This window comes from Nothobranchius furzeri, chromosome 4 (genome assembly GCF_043380555.1).
Source record: "Nothobranchius furzeri strain GRZ-AD chromosome 4, NfurGRZ-RIMD1, whole genome shotgun sequence".
Classification (NCBI taxonomy): Eukaryota; Metazoa; Chordata; class Actinopteri; order Cyprinodontiformes; family Nothobranchiidae; genus Nothobranchius; species Nothobranchius furzeri.
In genome coordinates, this window is record NC_091744.1 from 73,012,071 (window position 1) to 73,036,620 (window position 24,550).

Below are 24,550 nucleotides of genomic sequence, written 5' to 3' on the forward strand. Positions count from 1 at the left end.
TTCATGCTTTTTGAACATAAAAGTTCAAGTCTTCTCTCCTATCGAGGCTGATAAAACTACTGAAAATCATCTTAACAACAGCTGTGTGTGTGTGTGTGTGTGTGTGTGTGTGCACTTGTTTTCATGACATCTGAGGACAATTTTATGATAACACACTCACAAAATGAGGACGCTCGGAAAAATGAGGACATTTTTGAGGTCCTCATTTTTCTGAGCCTTCTAAAGTGTTCTAGAGGCCCCCAACATGCTCCCAAACCAAAAATCTCGAATGTCCTGAAATATCACAATTTTTTGAAAAAGTGTGTTTAAGTGTGTTTAGCGTTTTTGCTCACTTTCAGTTTCGCCGCCTACTGGCCAGTTTTGGAACAAAACACACTTTAAACACACTTTCAGTGACGTCACTCTGCGAGTCCTCATTTTGTATGTGTGTCAGACACAATAACACATTTGACCCAGGTTATACCCTTCTTGGGGCTTAAGCAAGGGTAACAACAATTAAATCAAGCAAATCTTGACAAAAATGAAGATTCAGTTTAGATTCACTTTAGATTCAGTTATCAGTGCCTGCACATCTTGGGTTTTTTTTTTGTTGTTGTTGACAAAATGTCTCAAAATATAAAGTTTCAACATTTGTCAAATTATATTACTATTATTTAATGAGTCTTACTTCTCAAGATCAATGCACAAATTGTCTGATCTTCACTATGCAGAATGATGTGTGTGCAGATTTTGATCCTTGAAGAGTTTATATTCATCTGTATTAATATAAATGCATCTGCAATCTACAGTTGAACTTAGAGATTCCTGCCGCTGTCATGTGATTCAGTATGATCATCAAGCTCAGTCTCGACTCAGTGAATTCCTAGAGAGTATTCTAAAGTATTCTGTAAATTCATTGGGAAATGTTTTTTTGGGGACCTATGCTACTACCAGAAGTTGTCTGCACCAGACCAGGGCCTGTGCTGCTAGCATAAACCAACTGAGCCTCACCAGGGCCTGCACTGCTGGCTGGACCCATAGGCATCACATAAGGGCCTGTACTGCCGGCTGGACCCATAGGCACCACACCAGGGCATGTGCTGCTGGCTGGACCCATAGGCATCACATCAGGGCCTGTACTGCTGGCTGGGGCAGTCTGCATCACACCAGGGCCTTTGCTGCCGGCTAAACCAACTGCATCTGTGTTGCTAGTGGAAGACATCAGCACCACACCAAGGCCTGTGTTTCTAGAAAAGCTCATCTGCAATACATCGGGTACTGTGCTGTTGATTGAAGCCGTCTACACCACATTGGTAAATGTGCTAGCAGAAGCCCACTGCTAGCAAGCCACCAGAACCTGAACTTCTGGCTGGAGCCTTACTTGCCATCCTAGGTTTGTGCAGCCTATTTAATTCAGCATCAACAATCATTGTGTGTTTTGGATAATGGCTTTTTAAAATAACTTTACTTTGCTTATTGGCTGTGGGGGGCCTTTGGACACTCAAATTCTCTAAGATGAGAACATTAAACAGTGTCCCCACTCTGCGAGACATGGCAGATCTACATGCGTCACTGCTGCTATACATCCTGTACAATTTCCAATGTATTTGAAACAGGACATTAATTTATCATTTGAACTACAGAAAGATTTACCTCATCTTCAAAACCTTCTTGCTTTGTAAAATTACAAAATTAATTATGAAAAATCCTGCTTTGTTTCAACATTTCACAAGTCAAAATCAATAAGTAATCTTACAAATCATAGACTTCTGATCGTCTTACTACTGCTCTAATCTGGTAATGTACAACCTAACCCAGGCCCTGAGCTGCAATGTAGTCAGACACCATCTGAATTTAAATCCTAAATTGAGCTGAAGATAGTTCATCTTAATGTGCGCAGCTTGTTATCCAAGGTGGATATTATCAACCACTTCTATTTATCATTTACGTAAACAATCTTAGTCTAAATGTGCCAGATGCAAACTTGCACTTCTATGCTGATGATACTGTTATTTACAGCTGTGGTTCAACTCTTGTCCAAGCCATTGACTCCTTGCAGAAAGCCTTTTTTGCTGTCCAGCACTCATTACTTCTGCTTAAACTTGTTCTCAACGCAGACAAAACAAAGCTCATGCTGTTTTCTAAATCAAGGAATTTGGCCCAAATAATCCCATCAGTAACCACTCTTGAAGGTAATAAAACAAGAGATGGTTCACATATATAAATATCTGGGGATTTTAATTGATGACTTGCTCACCTTCAAACCACATGTAGAGAATCTTGTGGAAAAACCTGAAGTTAAAACTGAGATTTTACTTTCAAAATAAGTTGTGTTTCTCTTTTAATACAAAGAAGCTGCTTGTTGCTGCAACATTCTTGCCTGTGCTGGATTATGGTGATATTCTATATATGAATGCTTCTGCTCAATGTCTTTGAATGGTTGATTCTGTGTATCATGCTTCTCTGAGGTTCATCACTAACCATAAATTTCAGACTCACCATTGTGAGTTATACTCTCAGGTAGGATGACCTGCTTTGTTAAGTCGGAGGAACTCTCATTTATACAGTTTTATATATAAGGCAATACTTGGGTTGCTGCCTTCTTATATATGTTCCCTGCTTGCAATGAAACATGCTGGTCGGTATTCTCTTTGTGCGCATGGTTACTTGTTGCTTTCTGCTCTATTTGCCCGAACTGAACTTGGTAAAAAAGCTTTTGTCCATTTAGCACCCTTGGCTTGGAACAAACTGCAGAAGGACTGGAAGATGACTGAATTCATTGCATTTAGTGCTTTTAAATCTAAACTACGAATCATTGAGCCCAAGTCCATAACATGAAACTGTTTCAATTAGATTGACTGTCATTTTAACTGACTTTTTATTTTTTTAATTGAATTTTATTTTATTTGTAGTCTTTCACTTATTGTTGCATGTGTTTGAGTAACCTCTGTAAATGTGAGACACCTGCTGCTGCCTATCTTGGCCAGGTCTCCCTTGAAAAAGAGGTTTTTAACCTCAATGGGATCTTCCTGGTTAAATAAAGGTTAATAAATAAATTGATGAAAAAAGTCAACTCTTCATTAATTATATTTTAAATTCAACTTACCTTATACTTTTTACAATATAGTATAAAATGCATATTGTTTCTTTAAACACTAATACACTATTAAAACTGCAGAATGCACAATTCCAGCTTCATTTAGTAATTCAATTAGTAGATAAAAGTGAGTAATTAAGTCATTTAATTAACTAAGCAACTGTAAATATCACAGTATGCAGCAGTACAATTCAATTTCAATTCAATTTTATTTATATAGCGCCAAATAACAAACAAAGTCACCTCAAGGCGCTTAATAGGTACCGAGAAAAACCCAATCATGTGACCACCTATGAGCAAGCACTTTGGCGACAGTGGGAAGGAAAAACTCCCTTTTAACAGGAAGTATATATATACAGGAGCTGTTTTACCTATTACAAATTGTAAACTATATATATATATATATATATATATATAATAGTAATACAAACTGTATTAAAAAACTGTGTTACATGTGGAAGTATAAAGTATAATAGTAATACAAACTGTATTAAAAACTGTGTTACATGTGCAAGCAAAGTATAATAGTAATACAAACTGTATAAAAAACTGTTACATGTGCAAGTATAAAGTATAATAGTAATACATAAAGTATAATAGTAATACAAACTGTATAAAAACTGTGTTACATGTGCAAGTATAAAGTATAATAGTAATACATAAAGTATAATAGTAATACAAACTGTATAAAAACTGTGTTACATGTGCAAGTATAAAGTATAATAGTAATACAAACTGTATAAAAAAATGGTTTGTTGCATGTGCAAGCAAAGTATAAAGTACAATAATAGTAATGCAAACAGTATTAAAAAACTGTTACCAGACTGTAATTTATGTTATAAAGATGAATGCTGGTCAGCGGGTTGAATTTCTTGTATACAACTACGTCGCCTTGAGCAGTCTCGATCTGCTGCCAAGTTAAACCAGCGGATAGCATGTTTACATATGTCGTGGTCAGTGGAACTGCGGGAGATGGGATTTTTTTTCTCATAGAATCTGCAATCACAAAAGCAGATTTACATTTTAATCATCATCCATCACCACAATTTACTATTGTAACAGGCCACAATCTCCACTAATATCTTTCTGTAAGCAGAAAATAATTTGTCAACTAAAGCTCTGAATAATATTTCTTCTTTTATTAGACCAGCTTAAGAAGTAGCTCTACAAGTTTATATTGACGCTGTGTAGCGTTTATAAAAAGTGAAACGCTGGAAACAATACCTCAGTGTGTGAATAGCAAAGGTATGAACTGGCTGGTGGCAAGAGCTGTCGTAGTGGAGCACATATTGTTGACCCAGAAAAATGTGTGAACATTTTAAAATGGGTACTTACGCAGGAGCAGTGTTTTTGATGACATCTGGTTGAAAGACTTCTTCCCATTGACACCTTTCTGAAGCAGAGGCTGCTCACTTTATTTTATCTGGAAGTGACAAGCCTTGTTTAAAGGCCCAATGGATCAATGACTATAAAGGTATGTTATATGTTGTTCCTTATGGCTGCTGCATGAATATTACCGGAGCTGCAACTAATGTTTATTATAATATTTAGTAATATATAACAATTGTTTCAGTTTCCCTGAGGGAACCTCCCAAATTGATCAATAAAGTTATCTATCTAGATTAAAACTGTTTTACATTTCCATGTATTTGAAATTTATTGCAAAATATTTTAAATTTTTTTTTATTATTGGTATTTATTTATTGTTTCAACTCATTTGTTGAATCCATGAACGTAAGCATCTAGATAATCCCCTCACAATTAAAACATTTTATGATTGTTTGTTCTGCATGTTTTGTCAGTGGCTGATCAGCTGCAGTAAACCTGATTTGGATTGTATTACTTAACACTACTTATTGAACATCTTGTATTAGGACATGGTGTATTTGCCTCTGAACCAATTGAAAAGGGATCCTTTGTGGTCGAGTACAGTGGGGAGCTTATCTCAGAACATGAACGGGACAAGCGGCAGAAAAAGTACACAGAAAAGCAAACTGCTTTCCTATTTGATTTTAAATGGAAAAATAACACATGGTGGTAAGTAAAGGCATATACAATATCAGTTGTTCTTCACAACATTATGTTTTTAGTGAAGAAATCATATGTTCTTTTCTTCACTTTTAGCATTGATGCCTCCCGTGAAGACGACTCACTTGGCCGGCTGGTTACTGATGACCACAAGTACCCAAACTGCAAGATGAAAGAGCTGGCAGTCCAGGATAAACCTCATCTCTGCTTGTTTGCTATTGACAATATCCAAGCAGAGAGTGAAATCACCCATGACTATGGAGAATCTATGTGGCCATGGCGAGCTCTGGTAAGCAAATCCTCTTTACAGATTGTGCAGTACAAGAAATGTTAAATATTAGTAGATGAAAACATAGATGGTTATTCTAGTTATGAAGACCAGAGTAGATCAGTGCTGGGTTTAGAGCTTTTATTAACAAAATTTGACATTTTTGTCCCTTTACACATGTTTTTGTCCATTTAACCTGAAGCTGATCAGTTTACATGATCGGATTTCTGGGGAAATAGATGGCTTTACATCAGTGTTGGGTTTAGAACTTTTATTGACAACAGCAGGAGAAGCTAGAAGTCAGGAACATGAACTCTACATGTGTTCAGTCATCATGTCCTCATATTGTTTCAAGCTGTGAAGGAGATGTGTGTGTTTCAGAATACGTTCTCATATGGTTGGACCAACAACTGTAGTGTGTGTGTGTTACACTGTCCTCATATTGTTGGGTAGCAGAACTGTACAGTGTTAATAGTTTCTATACAGTCTGATATAAGGAACTCAGATTCTTCTGTGAATAATATTCACTGAAACAAGTATGATCTGTAGTTAATTAACTAGTCAGGATTCATAGTACAGAATGTTTGACATTATATTGTTGTCTTTTGTTTCAGACGCCAAGTGTTGAGACCATGTCCCAACCTCCTACAGACCAAGAAGTGAGTGAAAAATTCATTTCATTCTTCCAACAGGTCACACATTATTTTTTGTATTTGAAATCAAGTATATGAGTCAGTTGGGCCTAGTGCATAAATGTAATGCACTTTGATTGTTTTAAAACAATCAGTATGAGTGAAAGTTTCCCCAAATCAACATTTGCATTAGGAGAAAGAAATTGTCTATACCATTTGTTAGTCCAAGCTTTCCCTTTAAGCATTTGCTTGATCTTTATTCTGACTAAATTTAATATTTTTGTCCTTTTACACATTTTTGTCCATTTAACCTGAAGCTGATCAGTTAATATGATTGGATTTCTGGGGAATTAGATGGCTTTACATCAGTGTTGGGTTTAGAGCTTTTATTGACAACAGCAGGAGAAGCTAGAAGTCAGGAACATGAACTCTACATGTGTTCAGTCGTCATGTCCTCATATTGTTTCAAGCTGTGAAGGAGATGTGTGTGTTTCAGAATACGTCCTCATATGGTTGGACCAACAACTGTAGTGTGTGTGTTACACTGTCCTCATAGTGTTGGGTAGCAGAACTGTACAGTGTTAATAGTTTCTATACAGTCTGATATAAGGAACTCAGATTCTTCTGTGAATAATATTCACTGAAACAAGTATGATCTGTAGTTAATGAACTAGACAGGATTCATAGTACAGAATGTTTCTGACATTATATTGTTGTCTTTTGTTGCAGACACCAAGTGTTGAGACATTGTCCCAAACTCCTACAGACCAAGAAGTGAGTGAAAAATTGGAAGAAAAGTTATGAGCCACCAAAGCTGTTTTTGGAAACCGGCCTTCAAGTGAAACCACGCCCGGTGACCTTTGGGACATGGTTTGACCCCCTTAGGAATGTGCTATCATCATGAAACGTTCAGATCACTTACAACTCCATAGATTATACTTTCACGTGATGTTTCAGCCTGATTGGACCTTGTTTTCACACAAATGGACCCAGAAGTATGTGAAATTGGGCTTTGTGCGACATAATTCTGGGTGCCATTTAAAAACCAGATCTGAGCTCTCTAGGACATTCAGAAGAAAAGTTATAAGCCCGCAAATGTGTGTTAGGAACCACGCCTTTAAAGAACAAGTGATCCGATGACCTTTGTGACATCATTTGACCACATTAGGAATGAGCTATCATCATGAACCGTTGGAATCACTTATAACTCAATAGATTCTACCTTCCTGTGATGTTTCAGCCTGATTGAAGCTTTGTCAGAGAACTGAACCCTGAAATATGTGAATTTGTGCTTTGTGCGACATAATTCTGGGTGCCATTTAAAACCCATAAGTGGTAATGACTCCATTCCTTCTGTTCCAGATATAGACCATTACTTGGAGTATTTTAAAATCAACCTGACCTCTCTAGGATATTCTGAAGCCAAGTTATAAGCCCACAAAGGTGTAACCGGACACTACCTGACTATATCCAATTGGACACGCGTCCCGAAAGGGCCCTCGAAAAGGTCCGACGGCCGCAATTTCGACGTGCTTCGATGAGATGGTAGCCGGGATGCACCACAAACAATTTCGTGCGGCTACGCCTGACTGAATTCAAACGGCGGCCCGAAAGTGTGAAAATTTAGCTCAGGCTTTGTTTGCGGCCTTCTGTCACTTGAGACCCTTTTCGTCTGCCGTTCAGCCCACGTTGGTCCGAGGCGCCCGAAAATTCTTCTGGTGCATCCCACCACTGGCCCGAACCACAGAATTTGAATTTGTGCCGGTCGCATCGTGTAAAGCGTCCGTTTGGGGCCGGACGGCAGTGTTCCCTCCTTTTTTGCCATGTGCTCGGCAAAGTGGCATTTCTCAACCGATTTTAACAAAACAAACATTGATTTGGCATGCCGCCGTCACCCCGAACTAGCCCAGGCAGTTTGGTAGCCGTAGCTCGTTGTTCCGGTGCTTTTCTGAACCCTAGGTCGCCAGAGGTCACGCTCTTTTTTGGCCACAGCTCCTCAAGCAAACGCCCGATCCGTCCCGTTTTTGGAGAGGTGGTCCCCGTGGTGCCAAGCAATCATAATCCGCTGTCAAAATTGAAAAGAAAAAAAAAGTCGCTTCCGAGTTAGGCCAAAAAATGTCCTCTGAGACGTAATGCCTCAAAGAGGACTTGTGTTTTGCTGTTACAAAGTGGAAAAAAAAAGTTCTGCTGGTGCCAGCGGCGCCATCTTCGGATATGTGGTTCGGGGGCCAAGCACTAGTCCACCCGAGGTGGTTTGGTGGCAAAATATTTTGTGGTTCCGGAGATATAGCCCCCCCAAAGCGCGCGATTTTTGCAAGTTTGCAATGGCGCAATTCTAGCGCCGTGAGGGCTATCAAAAAGGCGAGTAGATTTTTGCTCTCGTACCGGACTTCCGAACCAGAGAGTGAATTTTTTTTGACTGCGCCCCCTAGTGGCCGAACTCGGTCAGTGAGCGACGTAGCGTGACGCATCTTAGAAATTATGATTCGGCATGTGCTTATTTACAACATATGTGAATTTCATGTCCCTACGTAGAATTTAACTATTTTTAATTAATTAAAAGCAACGGACAAAACCCTAGGCCCCAAATGAAGCCTGGCCAAGATTTGAGCCCCTTTTTGGCTGCCGTTCGGCCATCGTTGATCCGAGGCTCACGAACATTTTTTTGTTTTACCCCAGTGCTGGTCCGAACCATAGATTTCAAATTTGTGTCGGTCGCATCGTGTTAAGTGTCCGTTTGGGGCCGGATGGCACTTTTCTCGCCTTTTTTGCCGTGCTCGGCAAAGTGGCATTTCTCAACCGATTTTCACCAAACAAACGTCGATTTGGCACGCCGCCGTCACCCCGAGCTAGCCCAGGCAGTTTGGTAGCCGTAGCTCATTGTTCTGGTGCTGTTCTGGGTCAGAGGTCAGAAAAAATGATGGATTTCAGCTGAAAAACAGGGTTCTCTTCAACCTACAGACTTGCAACTGATATGCTCCTTGACCTCACATGTCCAACATATGTTAATTTCAGACAGATTGGAGCTTGTATCACAGATATGCAACCAGAAATATGTGAAATTGTGCTTGGTGCAACATAATTCTGTGTCCCATTTTAAAACCATAAGAGCTAATAGGGGCTGTTAATTGGAGTAATTTAAAACCAAGCTGATCTCTCTAGGACATTCAGAAGCCAAGTTATAAGCCCCCAAAGCTGTTTTTGTAAGCAGGCCTTTAAGGCATAAGTGATCCGGTGACCTTTGTGACATCATTTGACCCCATTAGGACTGAGCTATCATCATGAAACGTTGGAATCGCTTATAACTCAATAGATTCTACTTTCCTGTGATTTTTCAGCCTGATTGAAGATTTTTTCAGTGAACTGGACCCAGAATAATGTGAAATTGTGCTTGGGGCTATCATCATGAAACGTTCAGATCACTTACAACTCAATAGATCTTCATTCTTCCAACAGGTCACACATTATTTTTTGTATTTGGAATCAAGTATATGAGTCAGTTGGGCCTAGTGCATGAATGAAATGCACGTTGATTGTATTAAAACAATCAGTTTGAGTGAAAGTTTCCCCAAATCAACAAACGCATTAAGAGAAAGAAATTGTCTATACCATTTGTTAGTCCAAACTTCCCCTTTAAGCATTTGCTTGATCTTTATTCTGTCTAAATTTAATATTTTTGCCCTTTTACACATGTTTTTGTCCATTTAACCTGAAGCTGATCAGTTTACATGATTGGATTTCTGGGGAAATAGATGGCTTTACATCAGTGTTGGGTTTAGAGCTTTTATTGACAACAGCAGATGTTAGAAGTCAGGAACATGAACTTTACATGTGTTCAGTCGTCATGTCCTCGTATTGTTTCAAGCTGTGAAGGAGATGTGTGTGTTTCAGAATACGTCCTCATATGGTTGGACCAACAACTGTAGTGTGTGTGTTACACTGTCCTCATATTTTTGGGTAGCAGAACTGTACAGTGTTAATAGTTTCTATACAGTCTGATATAAGGAACTCAGATTCTTCTGTGAATTATATTCACTGAAATAAGAATGATCTGTAGCTAATGAACTAGTCAGGATTTACATTGTTGTCTTTTGTTTCAGACACCAAGTGTTGAGACCATGTCCCAAACTCCTACAGACCAAGAAGTGAGTGAAAAATCCACTTCATTCTTCCAACAGGTCACACATTAATTTTTGTGTTTGGAATCAAGTATATGAGTCAGTTGGGCCTAGTGCATAAATGAAATGCACTTTGATTGTGTTAAAACAATCAGTTTGAGTGAAAGTTTCCCCAAATCAACATTAGCATTAGGAGAAAGAAATTGTCTATACCATTTGTTAGTCCAAACTTTCCCTTTAAGCATTTGCTTGATCTTTATTCTAACTAAATTTAATATTTTTGTCCTTTTACACATGTTTTTCTCCATTTAACCTGAAGCTGATCAGTTAATATGATTGGATTTCTGGGGAAATAGATAGCTTTACGTCAGTGTTGGGTTTAGAGCTTTTATTGACAACAGCAGGAGAAGCTAGAAGTCAGGAACATGAACTCTACATGTGTTCAGTCGTCATGTCCTCATATTGTTTCAAGCTGTGAAGGAGATGTGTGTTTCAGAATAGGTCCTCATATGGTTGGACCAACAACTGTAGTGTGTGTGTTACACTGTCCTCATATTGTTGGGTAGCAGAACTGTACAGTGTTAATAGTTTCTATACAGTCTGATATAAGGAACTCAGATTCTTCTGTGAATAATATTCACTGAAACAAGTATGATCTGTAGTTAATGAACTAGTCAGGATTTATAGTACAGAATGTTTGACATTATATTGTTGTCTTTTGTTTCAGACGCCAAGTGTTGAGACCATGTCCCAACCTCCTACAGACCAAGAAGTGAGTGAAAAATTCATTTCATTCTTCCAACAGGTCACACATTATTTTTTGTATTTGAAATCAAGTATATGAGTCAGTTGGGCCTAGTGCATAAATGAAATGCACTTTGATTGTTTTAAAACAATCTGTTTGAGTGAAAGTTTCCCCAAATCAACACTAGCATTAGGAGAAAGAAATTGTCTATACCATTTGTTAGTCCAAGCTTTCCCTGTAAGCATTTGCTTGATCTTTATTCTGACTAAATTTAATATTTTTGTCCTTTTACACATGTTTTAGTCCATTTAACCTGAAGCTGATCAGTTAATATGATTGGATTTCTGGGGAAATAGATGGCTTTACATCAGTGTTGGGTTTAGAGCTTTTATTGACAACAGCAGGAGGAGCTAGAAGTCAGGAACATGAACTCTACATGTGTTCAGTCGTCATGTCCTCATATTGATTCAAGCTGTAAAGGAGATGTGTGTGTTTCAGAAAACATCCTCATATGGTTGGACCAACAACTGTAGTGTGTGTGTGTTACACTGTCCTCATATTGTTGGGTAGCAGAACTGTACAGTGTTATTAGTTTCTATACAGTCTGATATGAGGAACTCAGATTCTTCTGTGAATAATGTTCACTGAAACAAGTATGATCTGTAGCTAATGAACTAGTCAGGATTTACATTGTTGTCTTTTGTTTCAGACACCAAGTGTTGAGACCACGTCCCAACCTCCTACAGACCAAGAAGTGAGTGAAAATTCACTTCATTCTTCCAACAGGTCACACATTATTTTTCGTATTTGAAATCAGGTATATGAGTCAGTTGGGCCTAGTGCATAAATGAAATGCACTTTGATTGTTTTAAAACAATCAGTTTGAGTGAAAGTTTCCCCAAATCAACATTAGCATTAGGAGAAAGAAATTGTCTATACCATTTGTTAGTCCAAACTTTCCCTTTAAGCATTTGCTTGATATTTGTTCTGACTAAGTTTAATATTTTTGTCCTTTTACACATGTTTTTGTCCATTTAACCTGAAGCTGATCAGTTAATATGATTGGATTGCTGGGGAAATAGATGGCTTTACATCAGTGTTGGGTTTAGAGCTTTTATTGACAACAACAGGAGAAGCTAGAAGTCAGGAACATGAACTCTACATGTGTTCAGTCGTCATGTCCTCATATTGTTTCAAGCTGTGATGGAGATGTGTGTTTCAGAATACGTCCTCATATGGTTGGACCAACAACTGTAGTGTGTGTGTTACACTGTCCTCATATTGTTGGGTAGCAGAACTGTACAGTGTTAATAGTTTCTATACAGTCTGATATGAGGAACTCAGATTCTTCTGTGAATTATATTCACTGAAACAAGTATGATCTGTAGTTAATGAACTAGTCAGGATTTACATTGTTGTCTTTTGTTTCAGACACCAAGTGTTGAGACCATGTCCCAACCTCCTACAGACCAAGAAGTGAGTGAAAAATCCACTTCATTCTTCCAACAGGTCACACATTATTTTTTGTATTTGAAATCAAGTATATGAGTCAGTTGGGCCTAGTGCATAAATGAAATGCACTTTGATTGTTTTAAAACAATCAGTTTGATTGAAAGTTTCCCCAAATCAACATTTGCATTAGGAGAAAGAAATTATCTATACCATTTTTTAGTTCAAACTTTCCCTTTAAGCGTTTGCTTGATCTTTATTCTGACTAAATTTAATATTTTTGTCTTTTTACACATGTTTTTGTCCATTTAACCTGAAGCTGATCAGTTAACATGATTGGATTTCTGGGGAAATAGATGGCTTTACATCAGTGTTGGGTTTAGAGCTTTTATTGACAACAGCAGGAGAAGCTAGAAGTCAGGAACATGAACTCTACATGTGTTCAGTCGTCATGTCCTCATATGGTTTCAAGCTGTGAAGGAGATGTGTGTTTCAGAATACGTCCTCATATGGTTGGACCAACAACTGTAGTGTGTGTGTTACACTGTCCTCATATTGTTAGGTATCAGAAATGTACAGTGTTAATAGTTTCTATACAGTCTGATATAAGGAACTCAGATTCTTCTGTGAATAATATTCACTGAAACAAGTATGATCTGTAGTTAATGAACTAGTCAGGATTCATAGTACACAATGTTTCTGACATTATATTGTTGTCTTTTGTTTCAGACACCAAGTGTTGAGACCATGTCCCAAACTCCTACAGACCAAGAAGTGAGTGAAAAATCCACTTCATTCTCCCAACAGGTCACACATTAATTTTTGTGTTTGGAATCAAGTATATGAGTCAGTTGGGCCTAGTGCATAAATGAAATGCACTTTGATTGTATTAAAACAATCAGTTTGATTGAAAGTTTCCCCAAATCAATATTTGCATTAGGAGAAAGAAATTATCTATACAATTTGTTAGTCCAAACTTTCCCTTTAAGCATTTGCTTGATCTTTATTCTGACTAAATTTAATATTTTTGTCTTTTTACACATGTTTTTGTCCATTTAACCTGAAGCTGATCAGTTAATATGATTGGATTTCTGGGGAAATAGATGGCTTTACATCAGTGTTGGGTTTAGAGCTTTTATTGACAACAGCAGAAGCTAGAAGTCAGGAACATGAACTCTACATGTGTTCAGTCGTCATGTCCTCATATTGTTTCAAGCTGTGAAGGAGATGTGTGTTTCAGAATATGTCCTCATATGGTTGGACCAACAACTGTAGTGTGTGTGTTACACTGTCCTCATATTGTTGGGTAGAAGAACTGTACAGTGTTAATAGTTTCTATACAGTCTGATATAAGGAACTCAGATTCTTCTTTGAATTATATTCACTGAAACAAGTATGATCTGTAGTTAGTGAACTAGTCAGGATTTACATTGTTGTCTTTTGTTTCAGACACCAAGTGTTGAGACCATGTCCCAACCTCCTACAGACCAAGAAGTGAGTGAAAATTCACTCCATTCTTCCAACAGGTCACACATTATTTTTTGTATTTGAAATCAAGTATATGAGTCAGTTGGGCCTAGTGCATAAATGAAATGCACTTTGATTGTTTTAAAACAATCAGTTTCAGTGAAAGTTTCCCCAAATCAACATTAGCATTAGGAGAAAGAAATTGTCTATACCATTTGTTAGTCCAAACTTTCCCTTTAAGCATTTGCTTGATATTTGTTCAGACTAAGTTTAATATTTTTGTCCTTTTACACATGTTTTTGTCCATTTAACCTGAAGCTGATCAGTTAATATGATTGGATTTCTGGGGAAATAGATGGCTTTACATCAATGTTGGGTTTAGAGCTTTTATTGACAACAACAGGAGAAGCTAGAAGTCAGGAACATGAACTCTACATGTGTTCAGTCGTCATGTCCTCATATTGTTTCAAGCTGTGAAGGAGATGTGTGTTTCAGAATACGTCCTCATATGGTTGGACCAACAACTGTAGTGTGTGTGTTACACTGTCCTCATATTGTTGGGTAGCAGAACTGTACAGTGTTAATAGTTTCTATACAGTCTGATATAAGGAACTCAGATTCTTCTGTGAATTATATTCACTGAAACAAGTATGATCTGTAGTTTATGAAATAGTCAGGATTTACATTGTTGTCTTTTGTTTCAGACACCAAGTGTTGAGACCATGTCCCAACCTCCTACAGACCAAGAAGTGAGTGAAAATTCACTTCATTCTTCCAACAGGTCACACATTATTTTTTGTATTTGAAATCAAGTATATGAGTCAGTTGGGCCTAGTGCATAAATGAAATGCACTTTGATTGTTTTAAAACAATCAGTTTGAGTGAAAGTTTCCCCAAATCAACATTAGCATTAGGAGAAAGAAATAGTCTATACCATTTGTTAGTCCAAACTTTCCCTTTAAGCATTTGCTTGATATTTGTTCTAAGTTAAATATTTTTATCCTTTTGCACATGTTTTTGTCCATTTAACCTGAAGCTGATCAGTTAATATGATTGGATTTCTGGGGAAATAGATGGCTTTACATCAGTGTTGGGTTTAGAGCTTTTATTGACAACAACAGGAGAAGCTAGAAGTCAGGAACATGAACTCTACATGTGTTCAGTCGTCATGTCCTCATATTGTTTCAAGCTGTGAAGGAGATGTGTGTTTCAGAATACGTCCTCATATGGTTGGACCAACAACTGTAGTGTGTGTGTTACACTGTCCTCATATTGTTGGGTAGCAGAACTGTACAGTGTTAATAGTTTCTATGCAGTCTGATATAAGGAACTCAGATTCTTCTGTGAATAATATTCACTGAAACAAGTATGATCTGTAGTTAATGAACTAGTCAGGATTCATAGTACAGAATGTTTCTGACATTATATTGTTGTCTTTTGTTGCAGACACCAAGTGTTGAGACCATGTCCCAAACTCCTACAGACCAAGAAGTGAGTGAAAAATCCACTTCATTCTTCCAACAGGTCACACATTAATTTTTGTGTTTGGAATCAATTAGATGAGTCAGTTGGGCCTAGTGCATAAATGAAATGCACTTTGATTGTATTAAAACAATCAGTTTGATTGAAAGTTTCCCCACATCAACATTTGCATTAGGAGAAAGAAATTATCTATACCATTTGTTAGTCCAAACTTTCCCTTTAAGCATTTGCTTGATCTTTATTCTGACTAAATTTAATATTTTTGTCTTTTTACACATGTTTTTGTCCATTTAACCTGAAGCTGATCAGTTAATATGATTGGATTTCTGGGGAAATAGATGGCTTTACATCAGTGTTGGGTTTAGAGCTTTTATTGACAACAGCAGGAGAAGCTAGAAGTCAGGAACATGAACTCTACATGTGTTCAGTCGTCATGTCCTCATATGGTTTCAAGCTGTGAAGGAGATGTGTGTTTCAGAATACGTCCTCATATGGTTGGACCAACAACTGTAGTGTGTGTGTTACACTGTTCTCATATTGTTGGGTAGCAGAACTGTACAGTGTTAATAGTTTCTATACAGTCTGATATAAGGAGCTCAGATTCTTCTGTGAATAATATTCACTGAAACAAGTATGATCTGTCGTTAATGAACTAGTCAGGATTCATAGTACAGAATGTTTCTGACATTATATTGTTGTCTTTTGTTGCAGACACCAAGTGTTGAGACCATGTCCCAAACTCCTACAGACCAAGAAGTGAGTGAAAAATCCACTTCATTCTTCCAACAGGTCACACATTAATTTTTGTGTTTGGAATCAAGTGCATGAGTCAGTTGGGCCTAGTGCATAAATGAAATGCACTTTGATTGTTTTAAAACAATCAGTTTGAGTGAAGGTTTCCCCAAATCAACAAAAGCATTAAGAGAAAGAAATTGTCTATACCATTTGTTAGTCCAAACTTTCCCTTTAAGCATTTGCTTGATCTTTATTCTGACTAAATTTAATATTTTTGTCCTTTTACACATGTTTTTGTCCATTTAACCTGAAGCTGATCTGTTTACATGATTGGATTTCTGGGGAAATAGATGGCTTTACATCAGTGTTGGGTTTAGAGCTTTTATTGACAACAGCAGGAGATGTTAGAAGTCAGGAACATGAACTCTACATGTATTCAGTCGTCATGTCCTCATATTGTTTCAAGCTGTGAAGGAGATGTGTGTGTTTCAGAATACATCCTCATATGGTTGGACCAACAACTGTAGTGTGTGTGTTACACTGTCCTCATATTGTTGAGTAGCAGAACTGTACAGTGTAAATAGTTTCTATACAGTCTGATATAAGGAACTCAGATTCTTCTGTGAATAATATTCACTGAAACAAGTATGATCTGTAGTGAATGACCCTCAACAACACAAAGGTATCTTGACTTGCCCAGTGTGTGATAATTTCTTTAAGTTTTGAGACTGGAGACAGTTATTAGGTTCCTGATAGTCATGTTAGATGGGCTTAAGGGACAGCAGTGTATAAAATAGAAAGAATGGTAGACACCATTCATTAATATGGTACTAAGAGATCTAGATACATTGAAGTCTGGCAAAATGCATAAATAATTAATATAAAGGCAAATATTAAATACAAGGATTAGGAGGTCCACTTCTGTGAGATTAGGCACACAATTTGAGAGGTAGTGCATGCAAGTAATGTGTTCGTAGGGAGATGCCTGAGTATTGATGAGTATTATTAGTAGATTATGTTCACATGTAAAATATTCATATCAAATGTAAAATTACACACTGCCCACTTCTGACTTTCCCTACAATGCAAACAAAAAAGCAAACAAACCTATTGCATGCATTAATTCTCATATTTCACTGTTACTTTTCAAAGGCTCAAGAACCAAGAAATCTGGGAACCAAAGCCAGACACTTTACTCAGCTTCCCTGGACATTATGGAGGGCACTTCTGCCTCAACCACCCTGGACAATATGGAGGGCACTTCTGCCTCAACCACCCTGGACAATATGGAAGGCACTTCTGCCTCAACCACCCTGGACCGCAAAAACATCAGCAACACTGCACCAAGAAAGGGTAAAGTTACCCATATACAAAATGTTTTAAGTGAATATACTTGTTATCAATAGATATATTTATTCTTTTCAGGCATGACACTATTAAGAGCTTTTATCATAATCCGTTTCATCTTCTTTGATTCCCAGCAGAACACAGCACTTCAAATGGTTTATCCCAAGCATCCTTAAAGGAGCATTAAGCAATATCTTTTCACTGCTTTTTTAGGTTTAACTCTGTGCAGTGCTTTGGTCAGCTGACATGCTGTTTTTAAATGCGCTCTATAAATAAAATTGGATTGGATTGGATTGCTAGGTGTGCTGTTGTGCACTGCCTCTAAACCAAACCGAAGTCTATGGCTGGAGATCAACACAGAGAGGGGGATTGTGACTTCATGCTGTACTCCAGATGAAATTACATCTCTAATTCTTCACTTAGCCATTTTGTGATGAATTGTTGTTATTGCTCCTTTAAAGTGCTCCATTAGAAACTAAGGTTTAAGAACATTTTGTATTCACATTATAGACTAGAATATTTTCTCTTTTATATTACATTCGCATTAAGATATTTTTTTGTTTCCATTTATGACAGCTGGGAAGGCGAGGTGCAAGTGGACAGATGATGAAGTCAAGGCTGTTGAGCGGCACTTGCTTCATTTCATAACAAGCTGCAAAGTACCTGACAAAAAGGAATGTGACTCCTGCATCCAAGCAGAGCCGGCAGCTCTGAAAGGCAGAGACCGGGTTGCCGTAAAGTATTACATCCACAACAGGATCATAACATTAAAACGAAAGATGAATAAATAAAATTATAAAATGCAGGTTCAGGAATGCTGCATCAGTTAAAATTAACTTTATTTTCATTTTATTTTTTTACATTTTTGACTTTGTCTTTTGGGTTACTAATGACCAAGTTACTCAGTCCTTTCTCCTGGTTTTTGCCATCATAAGTTCATGCGGTTTTCAGTTTAAACAAGCAAAGGATATAGTTTGTTACTCTCACAGTTATTTCAGTATTGCAGGTCTCCGCATTGCGTTGTTCTTACTCATAAATCTGTTTATGGGTGCATTTTGTAATAAAAATTAGAGAGGCAGATAATGTTCCATGTTTTTATTCACATAAACATTCACCGCAAAATGAGTTAATGCAATACAATATTAAGACTTAAAAAGTAGACTGACCACATTTTTGAGCTATGTCTCTTTTTAAGTCTCTATACAGCTCAGATTTACTGTGTTGTATTAACCCATGAATGTCTGATATTTCAGTCAGAAGTTACCTGACTGGTCATCGTTACTATTGTACATCTATGCCTATTATATTGTAATTTCAAAAACCTGTAACAAGAGCCAAGCTGAAAATACAGATGCTAGCCTTACCAGGTCCTTATAAGTCATGTATACCTGAAAATTGTGTGTGTAGCCATGGGCTTCAAAATTCACCTAAACATGAAATATCAGTGTGTGACCTTATGGTACTCATAAGTCACATAAACCTGACAGTGTCCTCACAAGTAGCATTAAATTCAGGTTTGACCAAAATTTTGCCCTAGCCAAAATCTCAACAGATGGGCGTGTTCCTGGAAGCATGGGTCAAACTTTTTGTGATTCCCATGCCTCTAGGCCCTTCGGAAAGGCACGTTCCCATTTGTCACCTTTTTGTCATAGGTACTGATATGTCATGAAAACACGTATGTGTGAGTGTGTGTGTGTGTGTGTGTGTGTGTGTGTGTGTGTGTGTGTGTGTGTGTGTGTGTGTGTGTGTGTGCATTTCAGCAGGAGGTCCAAAAAGTGGAGGAGTGCAAAATGCCTCTCTTTCTTTTTGTGTGATACCGTCATGTTAAGGTCATGGTGTGCTCAGAGTAACAATGGATTAAATGTAGCACACACACACACACACACATGCACACACACACATGCACACACACACAACAAATAGACACATTTAGACTCATCATCAAGACAATTATGCAGATTACACGAACCCCTTTCTTGATTTTTTTATTGTTCATTCAATCTCTTTTCTTCATTCATTCTCACTCTGAAATACTTCTCCCACCTTGACTAATCACACAGTAATCACTACACACACACACACACACACACACACACACACACACACACACACACACACACCCCTCACCCTCTACATTGTCAGATGATCATTGAAGAGCGAGTGTGGGGCTGACACAGTCTCCACAGCAACGGCAGTTAGGACCAGGAGGGGGGCTGGGGCATCTTCAAATGTGCCAGTGATGAGAGCGCGCACACACACACACACACACACACACACACACACACACACACACACACAATGAACACCTACAGAAATGCAACAGAAACAGGTGCACACAGCCACTCACAGAGGTGCCAGCTTGGACAGAAACCCATTAACACACACACACACACACACACACACACACACACACACAGAGAGACAGTGAGTGAGACCTGGGAAGCTGAGAAAGGAGGATGAAGGGGGGTTCTGTAGCTTCCAGAAGAGATTTTTCTTCTTCCTGTCTTGTTCACATGTACACACAAACATGTACACACAAACATGTACACACAAACATGTACACACAGGCATGAACACACAAACATGTACACACAAACATGTACACACAGGCATGTATGCACGAACATGTACACACAGAGGAATATACAAACAACACAACAAAGCAACACAAAATCACACCAATTCAATCATTCATGAAAGCAGATGCATAATTCAAAAACCAGCATGAAAGTTTCACCAGGAAAACAACTTTGTTGAATCTGCCCCCTAATTGCCCCCATCAAGCCCCCCACCCCCCACCCCGCCATCACGTATTGCACCCACCATTCTTAAATCACTGACCCAAGTCTGGCTGTGGCATCTAAAAGGTCAGAGGTCAGAGATCAGAGTTCACAGGAAAGACATGTCTGGCTTCGTGCTGTCGCTCTGCTGTTTCCACACATTTTCACTCCTATTAAATGGGAGAATCCCCATTTGCACACCTTTACCTGCCCTTTCTTCAGCTTGTCATTTCCCTGACCCCCACCCTCCCAGCATCACTCTGTCACACAGCTCTCAGGCATGTTCAGGCACCTTTCTGAGGTAACCTCACACCTGCTTCCACACTGACACCAGCCAGTCTCAGGTGTGTGTCACACAAATGAGAACAAATACTGAGACAGTAATGGCTCACAAACAACCTCACTTCCTCTTCAAGGATCATCAAGAACTTTCAAGTTGTGGAAAATCCTAAAAGAGGAGCTCGAACTTTGCATTTTTTAATTAAAATGACATCACCAGAATATTTACTTTGTCATTAGCTGACAGCTTTCTTTTGCTTATTTCAACAATTTTACACTTTTAAAATCATCAGGCATTATGAAAAGTGGTTAAATTCCTAATGTATCACTCAAGCCATTAGGTATTTAGGGAAAGCTGGCACATGATGTAGATTCTGAATAAAAGTGGTCCTACCTGGGAGGTAGAAGTGAGGAGACTTTAATCCAAACATGTTTGTGAGTCCCTGCTGCGGTGAGTGAGAGTCCAGGTCAGAGGAAGCTGAGGGATCAAGCTGTGGTCGGTCGGGTTAAGAAGCCTGTTGTAGGTGAAAGTCATCAAACAGCTCCTCTAGGCCCTGCAGGGGAGTGAGGATGTCTCTACTCCTACCCCTCACCTCCTGGTATGAACTCGTGCAGGAATCAGAGAAGATTTAAGAGGAAAAGGAAGGAGGAGGCAGAGAGGAAGAGGGAAAAGAGAAATGAGCTGCGTGAAGCTGAGGATGGGTCACAGTGTGCTCATGCCATCTTTCACTGGGAGGTACAGCTTCTGAGAGAGTTGGGAGGGTGACAGGAAGGGTAGAAAGGGGGAGGAGTGAGAAAAAGAGAGAAAGTCTTCAGTCGGCGTCCTCCTCTCTTTTTTGCTCTGGTCCTGCGCTTTGTAATCCCTTCCTTGTTATTCATTCAGTGGCTTCTTGCTCGTCTGCTGTATAATGAACTGTTTTTGTGCTCCTCTGTCCTCCTTTCTTCCTGTTTTCTCCTCCCTCCTTTGCCTCGGTCCCACCACTGACTGCTCTGCTCTGCTCAGCGAGGAGGAGGAGATAGGGAAAAAAGAGGGAGAAAGGGAGGGAGGAAGAAAATAAAGAGGGGAGGAGAATCATCAGATGTGAGTAAGGGAGGGATGAATGATTTGGTGTTATGCACACATGGCTGTGAGTGTGTGTGTGTGTGTGTGTGTGTGTGTGTGTGTGTGTGTGTGTGTGTGTGTGTGTGTGTGTGTGTGTGTGTGTGTGTGTGTGTGTGTGTGTGTGTGTGTGTGTGTGTGAGAGAGAGAGAGAGCGGTGTGTGTGTGAGAGAGCGAGAGGGAGAGAGAGAGAGAAAGAGAGAGAGAGCGAGAGAGGGAGAGGGAGAGAGAGAGAGAGAGAGAGAGAGAGAGAGAGAGGGGGAGAGAGAGAGAGAGAGAGAGAGAGAGAAAGGAAGAGCGGGTGTTGATGCAGTTCTCATTATCAGTAGATTGGACTTGTGCCTGAGTGACAGCTGATTCATCATGGGAGTGAGAGAAGGGGGGAGATGGGGGACGAAAGGAGTGTGTGTGTGTGTGTGTGTGTGTGTGTGTGTGTGTGTGTGTGTGTGTGTGTGTGTGTGTGTGTGTGTGTGTGTGTGTGTGTGTGTGTGTGTGTGTGTGTGTAGTGTGTAGGAAGGAGGATCTTCAAGCCAGCCCTTGAGCATCTGCTTCATTCAGATCTCCTCTTTTTTCAGCCTCCAGTTGTTAAAATCAACAGTCTGCTGCTTTTGATCACTGACATAGAGCATTCTCAGACACACACTTTCGCACACACCCTTATGTTCCATCCTTCCTGTTCCCTCGTTTGTCCTCTGGTGAGGCCCGATCATGTCATCTTCGTCTGTTTGGTGGTCATCTTTGTGTCTGGAGGAACCTCTCCATCATCATATCTCTGTCTCCACAGAGGAGCCGTCATTTCCCTCTGTCACTTCCTCTCGTGCACATATGGTGCAGGCAGCCATGCAGTCACTCTCTCCCCTTGCTTCAGCGCACGTACACACACTTTCATGAGAGATCTATGAATGTGCAGCTTTTCAAAAAGAAAAAGAATATTTCCTGTTTTTATCATTTTTTTGTCACTACCAGCCTCGCTTCCTCGTGAGAGACGGAGCAGGAAGTGTGCTTGTGACAAGATTGATCTTGATGATCTCAAAGAGCTGTCTATAACCCGTATTTGTCACAGACGGATCGATGAGGACAGACAGCGGAGGGGTGCACTGTACACACCACAGGCATGTAAACTTTAAAAAAAATACACATGAATGCGAACGTTCTCTACAGGCTAATAGAGTTGTTGTGAAACACCAACCAACCACAAGCGGACAGAGGATGCAGACTGGAGAGGTGAGATAAAGAGAGGAGGAGAAAAATGGTTGAAACAAAAGAGAAGTGATCTTTCATTGTCAGTTTCTCTTAATCAGATTACATATTTTTGTTCTGATCCTTTGCATCAATCCACACACAGCAAAATGTAAACACTCATGACCTGTGTGTTGAAACAGTCACGACCCTTTGACCCCTGGGAGGTCACGCTCTGCTGCACGTAGCACGGTTGTCGGGGTCAAAAGAAAGGGGAGGACGAGGACGAGGGAGGCCAATAAACACGCAGCGCAAACCCTGTGATGATTACAGACAAAAGCCAATAACGAGTGCCCACCTTTGACCCCATCGCCGTGGAAACGTGAGGGAATGCCTGTCACCAAGGGAGCAGTACGGCTCAATCAATCACTGAATGAAGGAGGAGGAAACAAGGAAGCAGAGGAGGTGAAGAGGAAGAAGGAGACAGCTGAGAGATGTGGTCCAGCCTCACCCATCTCTCTGCCTTCCCTTTTTCTTGTTGAGCACTTGTTCTGCCTTCAAAAGAGAAGTCATCACAAGCACACACAAACAAAAGACCCCCCCCCCCCCATCCTTGTCTTCTTCCTCTCCTCTCTTCCTTCTCTATCATTTTCCTGTCACGCTGTGGCAGAATGGGAGCTGACACCTCAGTCCCAGCAGCAACCAGGGTCTGCCATCAGCACTTAAACATTTTCTCTCTCCACTTCCCTCCTCACTCCCCCGTGTCCACGCAGCGCCGTAACTGCTGACAGGGATCACAGAGAGGATGACAAATAACGGCAGAGGAATGATGACGGGAAAAAAAGGAAACTCCTTCTTGCTGTTATTCCTGCCCTCCTTTCCCTTCATGTTTTCTCCCAGCACAAACCCTCGTCCTGATCTGAGCCCCGGTGAGGTCGCTGACCCCGAATGAGTGAGCCTCATTACTCACCCGCTCTGAATCTACTCACCTAGCAGTGTTGGGGGGGAGGGAGGGAGGTAGGAGGGTCTGGGCGTGCTGAATTTTGAGGAGCTATAATGTGTTTCCAGGAGTCACTCGAGCAGTGTCAGACGAGGCGTTTAAAGACACTCTGATGACGGATGGAGGGTGGGTGGAGGGGAGGGAAACAGTGGTGGATGGGGGACTGGATCAAAGATAATTGTCAGTGAAAGTCATTATGCACATAATCCACACAGCTTCTCTCCAACAGTCCTCATTGCGTCTGCCGTCCTAATCAGCTTCTCCGTGTCCTCCGTACCATCAGGGATTTAATTGGACACTGATGAGTGACCTCAGGTTGCAAAGACAAAAGGATAAAACTGAATCTGTTTCATAAATCTGATTCTTCATAACTCTCTTGGACTGCGTCTGCGTGGTTCACCCTTCTACACACACACACACACACACACACACACACACACACACACACACACACACACACACACACACACACACACACACACACACAATGAGGGACTGATTTTTGTGCTTTTCTATCCTCGTTTCCACCTCCTCAGCTGAACTCTGGGACTCGGGCTTTCTGGTGCCGCTCTGGCTGTGAAACTATCCTAAACACTCCATGCATGTGTTTGCTTACACAGACATAAGAGCTGCTGAGGGTCTGAATCAGCACACACACACACACACACACACACACACGGCTGTCAGCGTCCCACCACAGCATGCAGAGCAGCGTAAATCAAGACTGTTAACACGCCCGAGCCACAGGACTCCACTGTACTCGCCTCTCCCTCTCTCCTCCCCTCCATCTGTCCTTTTGCAAGTGTGAGTCGAACACAGAGACATGCTGAGTGGGAAATTTGCCTCCCAGCCATGGAGCGATTGTG

At 39.9% G+C, this 24,550-nt stretch overlaps 2 protein-coding genes across 2 annotated transcripts in view; one reads left to right on the forward strand and one right to left on the reverse strand.

Moving 5' to 3' along the window:
- Positions 1 to 21,445, reverse strand: part of LOC107388524 (genetic suppressor element 1) — a 59,614-nt gene extending 38,169 nt beyond the window's left edge. Inside the window, exon 1 of the mRNA XM_054733148.2 lies at positions 20,801 to 21,445. Within this exon, the coding sequence (XP_054589123.2) occupies positions 20,801 to 20,837 (37 nt within the window). The 5' untranslated portion in view covers positions 20,838 to 21,445. The remainder of the gene's footprint in view (positions 1 to 20,800) is intronic.
- LOC139069725 (uncharacterized) lies at positions 1,495 to 18,119 on the forward strand. Its single transcript, XM_070550611.1, has 17 exons — positions 1,495 to 1,568; positions 1,999 to 2,171; positions 4,951 to 5,113; positions 5,201 to 5,393; positions 5,987 to 6,031; positions 6,734 to 6,778; positions 10,105 to 10,149; positions 10,850 to 10,894; positions 11,577 to 11,621; positions 12,299 to 12,343; positions 13,046 to 13,090; positions 13,766 to 13,810; positions 14,488 to 14,532; positions 15,230 to 15,274; positions 15,977 to 16,021; positions 17,153 to 17,353; positions 17,924 to 18,119. The coding sequence occupies exons 1-17, from the start codon at positions 1,495 to 1,497 to the stop codon at positions 17,993 to 17,995; spliced, it is 1,371 nt and encodes a 456-aa protein (XP_070406712.1). The 3' UTR covers positions 17,996 to 18,119.
- Positions 21,446 to 24,550: the final 3,105 nt, after the last annotated feature.

Bases quoted from the DNA above. Each gene is read 5' to 3' on its own strand.
- LOC139069725 (XM_070550611.1), top strand. From the start codon at position 1,495: ATGAGAACATTAAACAGTGTCCCCACTCTGCGAGACATGGCAGATCTA. The intron at 5,114-5,200 runs GTAAGTAAAGGC...CTTCACTTTTAG, and splicing joins TGGAAAAATAACACATGGTG to CATTGATGCCTCCCGTGAAG. The intron at 10,150-10,849 runs GTGAGTGAAAAA...CTTTTGTTTCAG, and splicing joins AAACTCCTACAGACCAAGAA to ACGCCAAGTGTTGAGACCAT.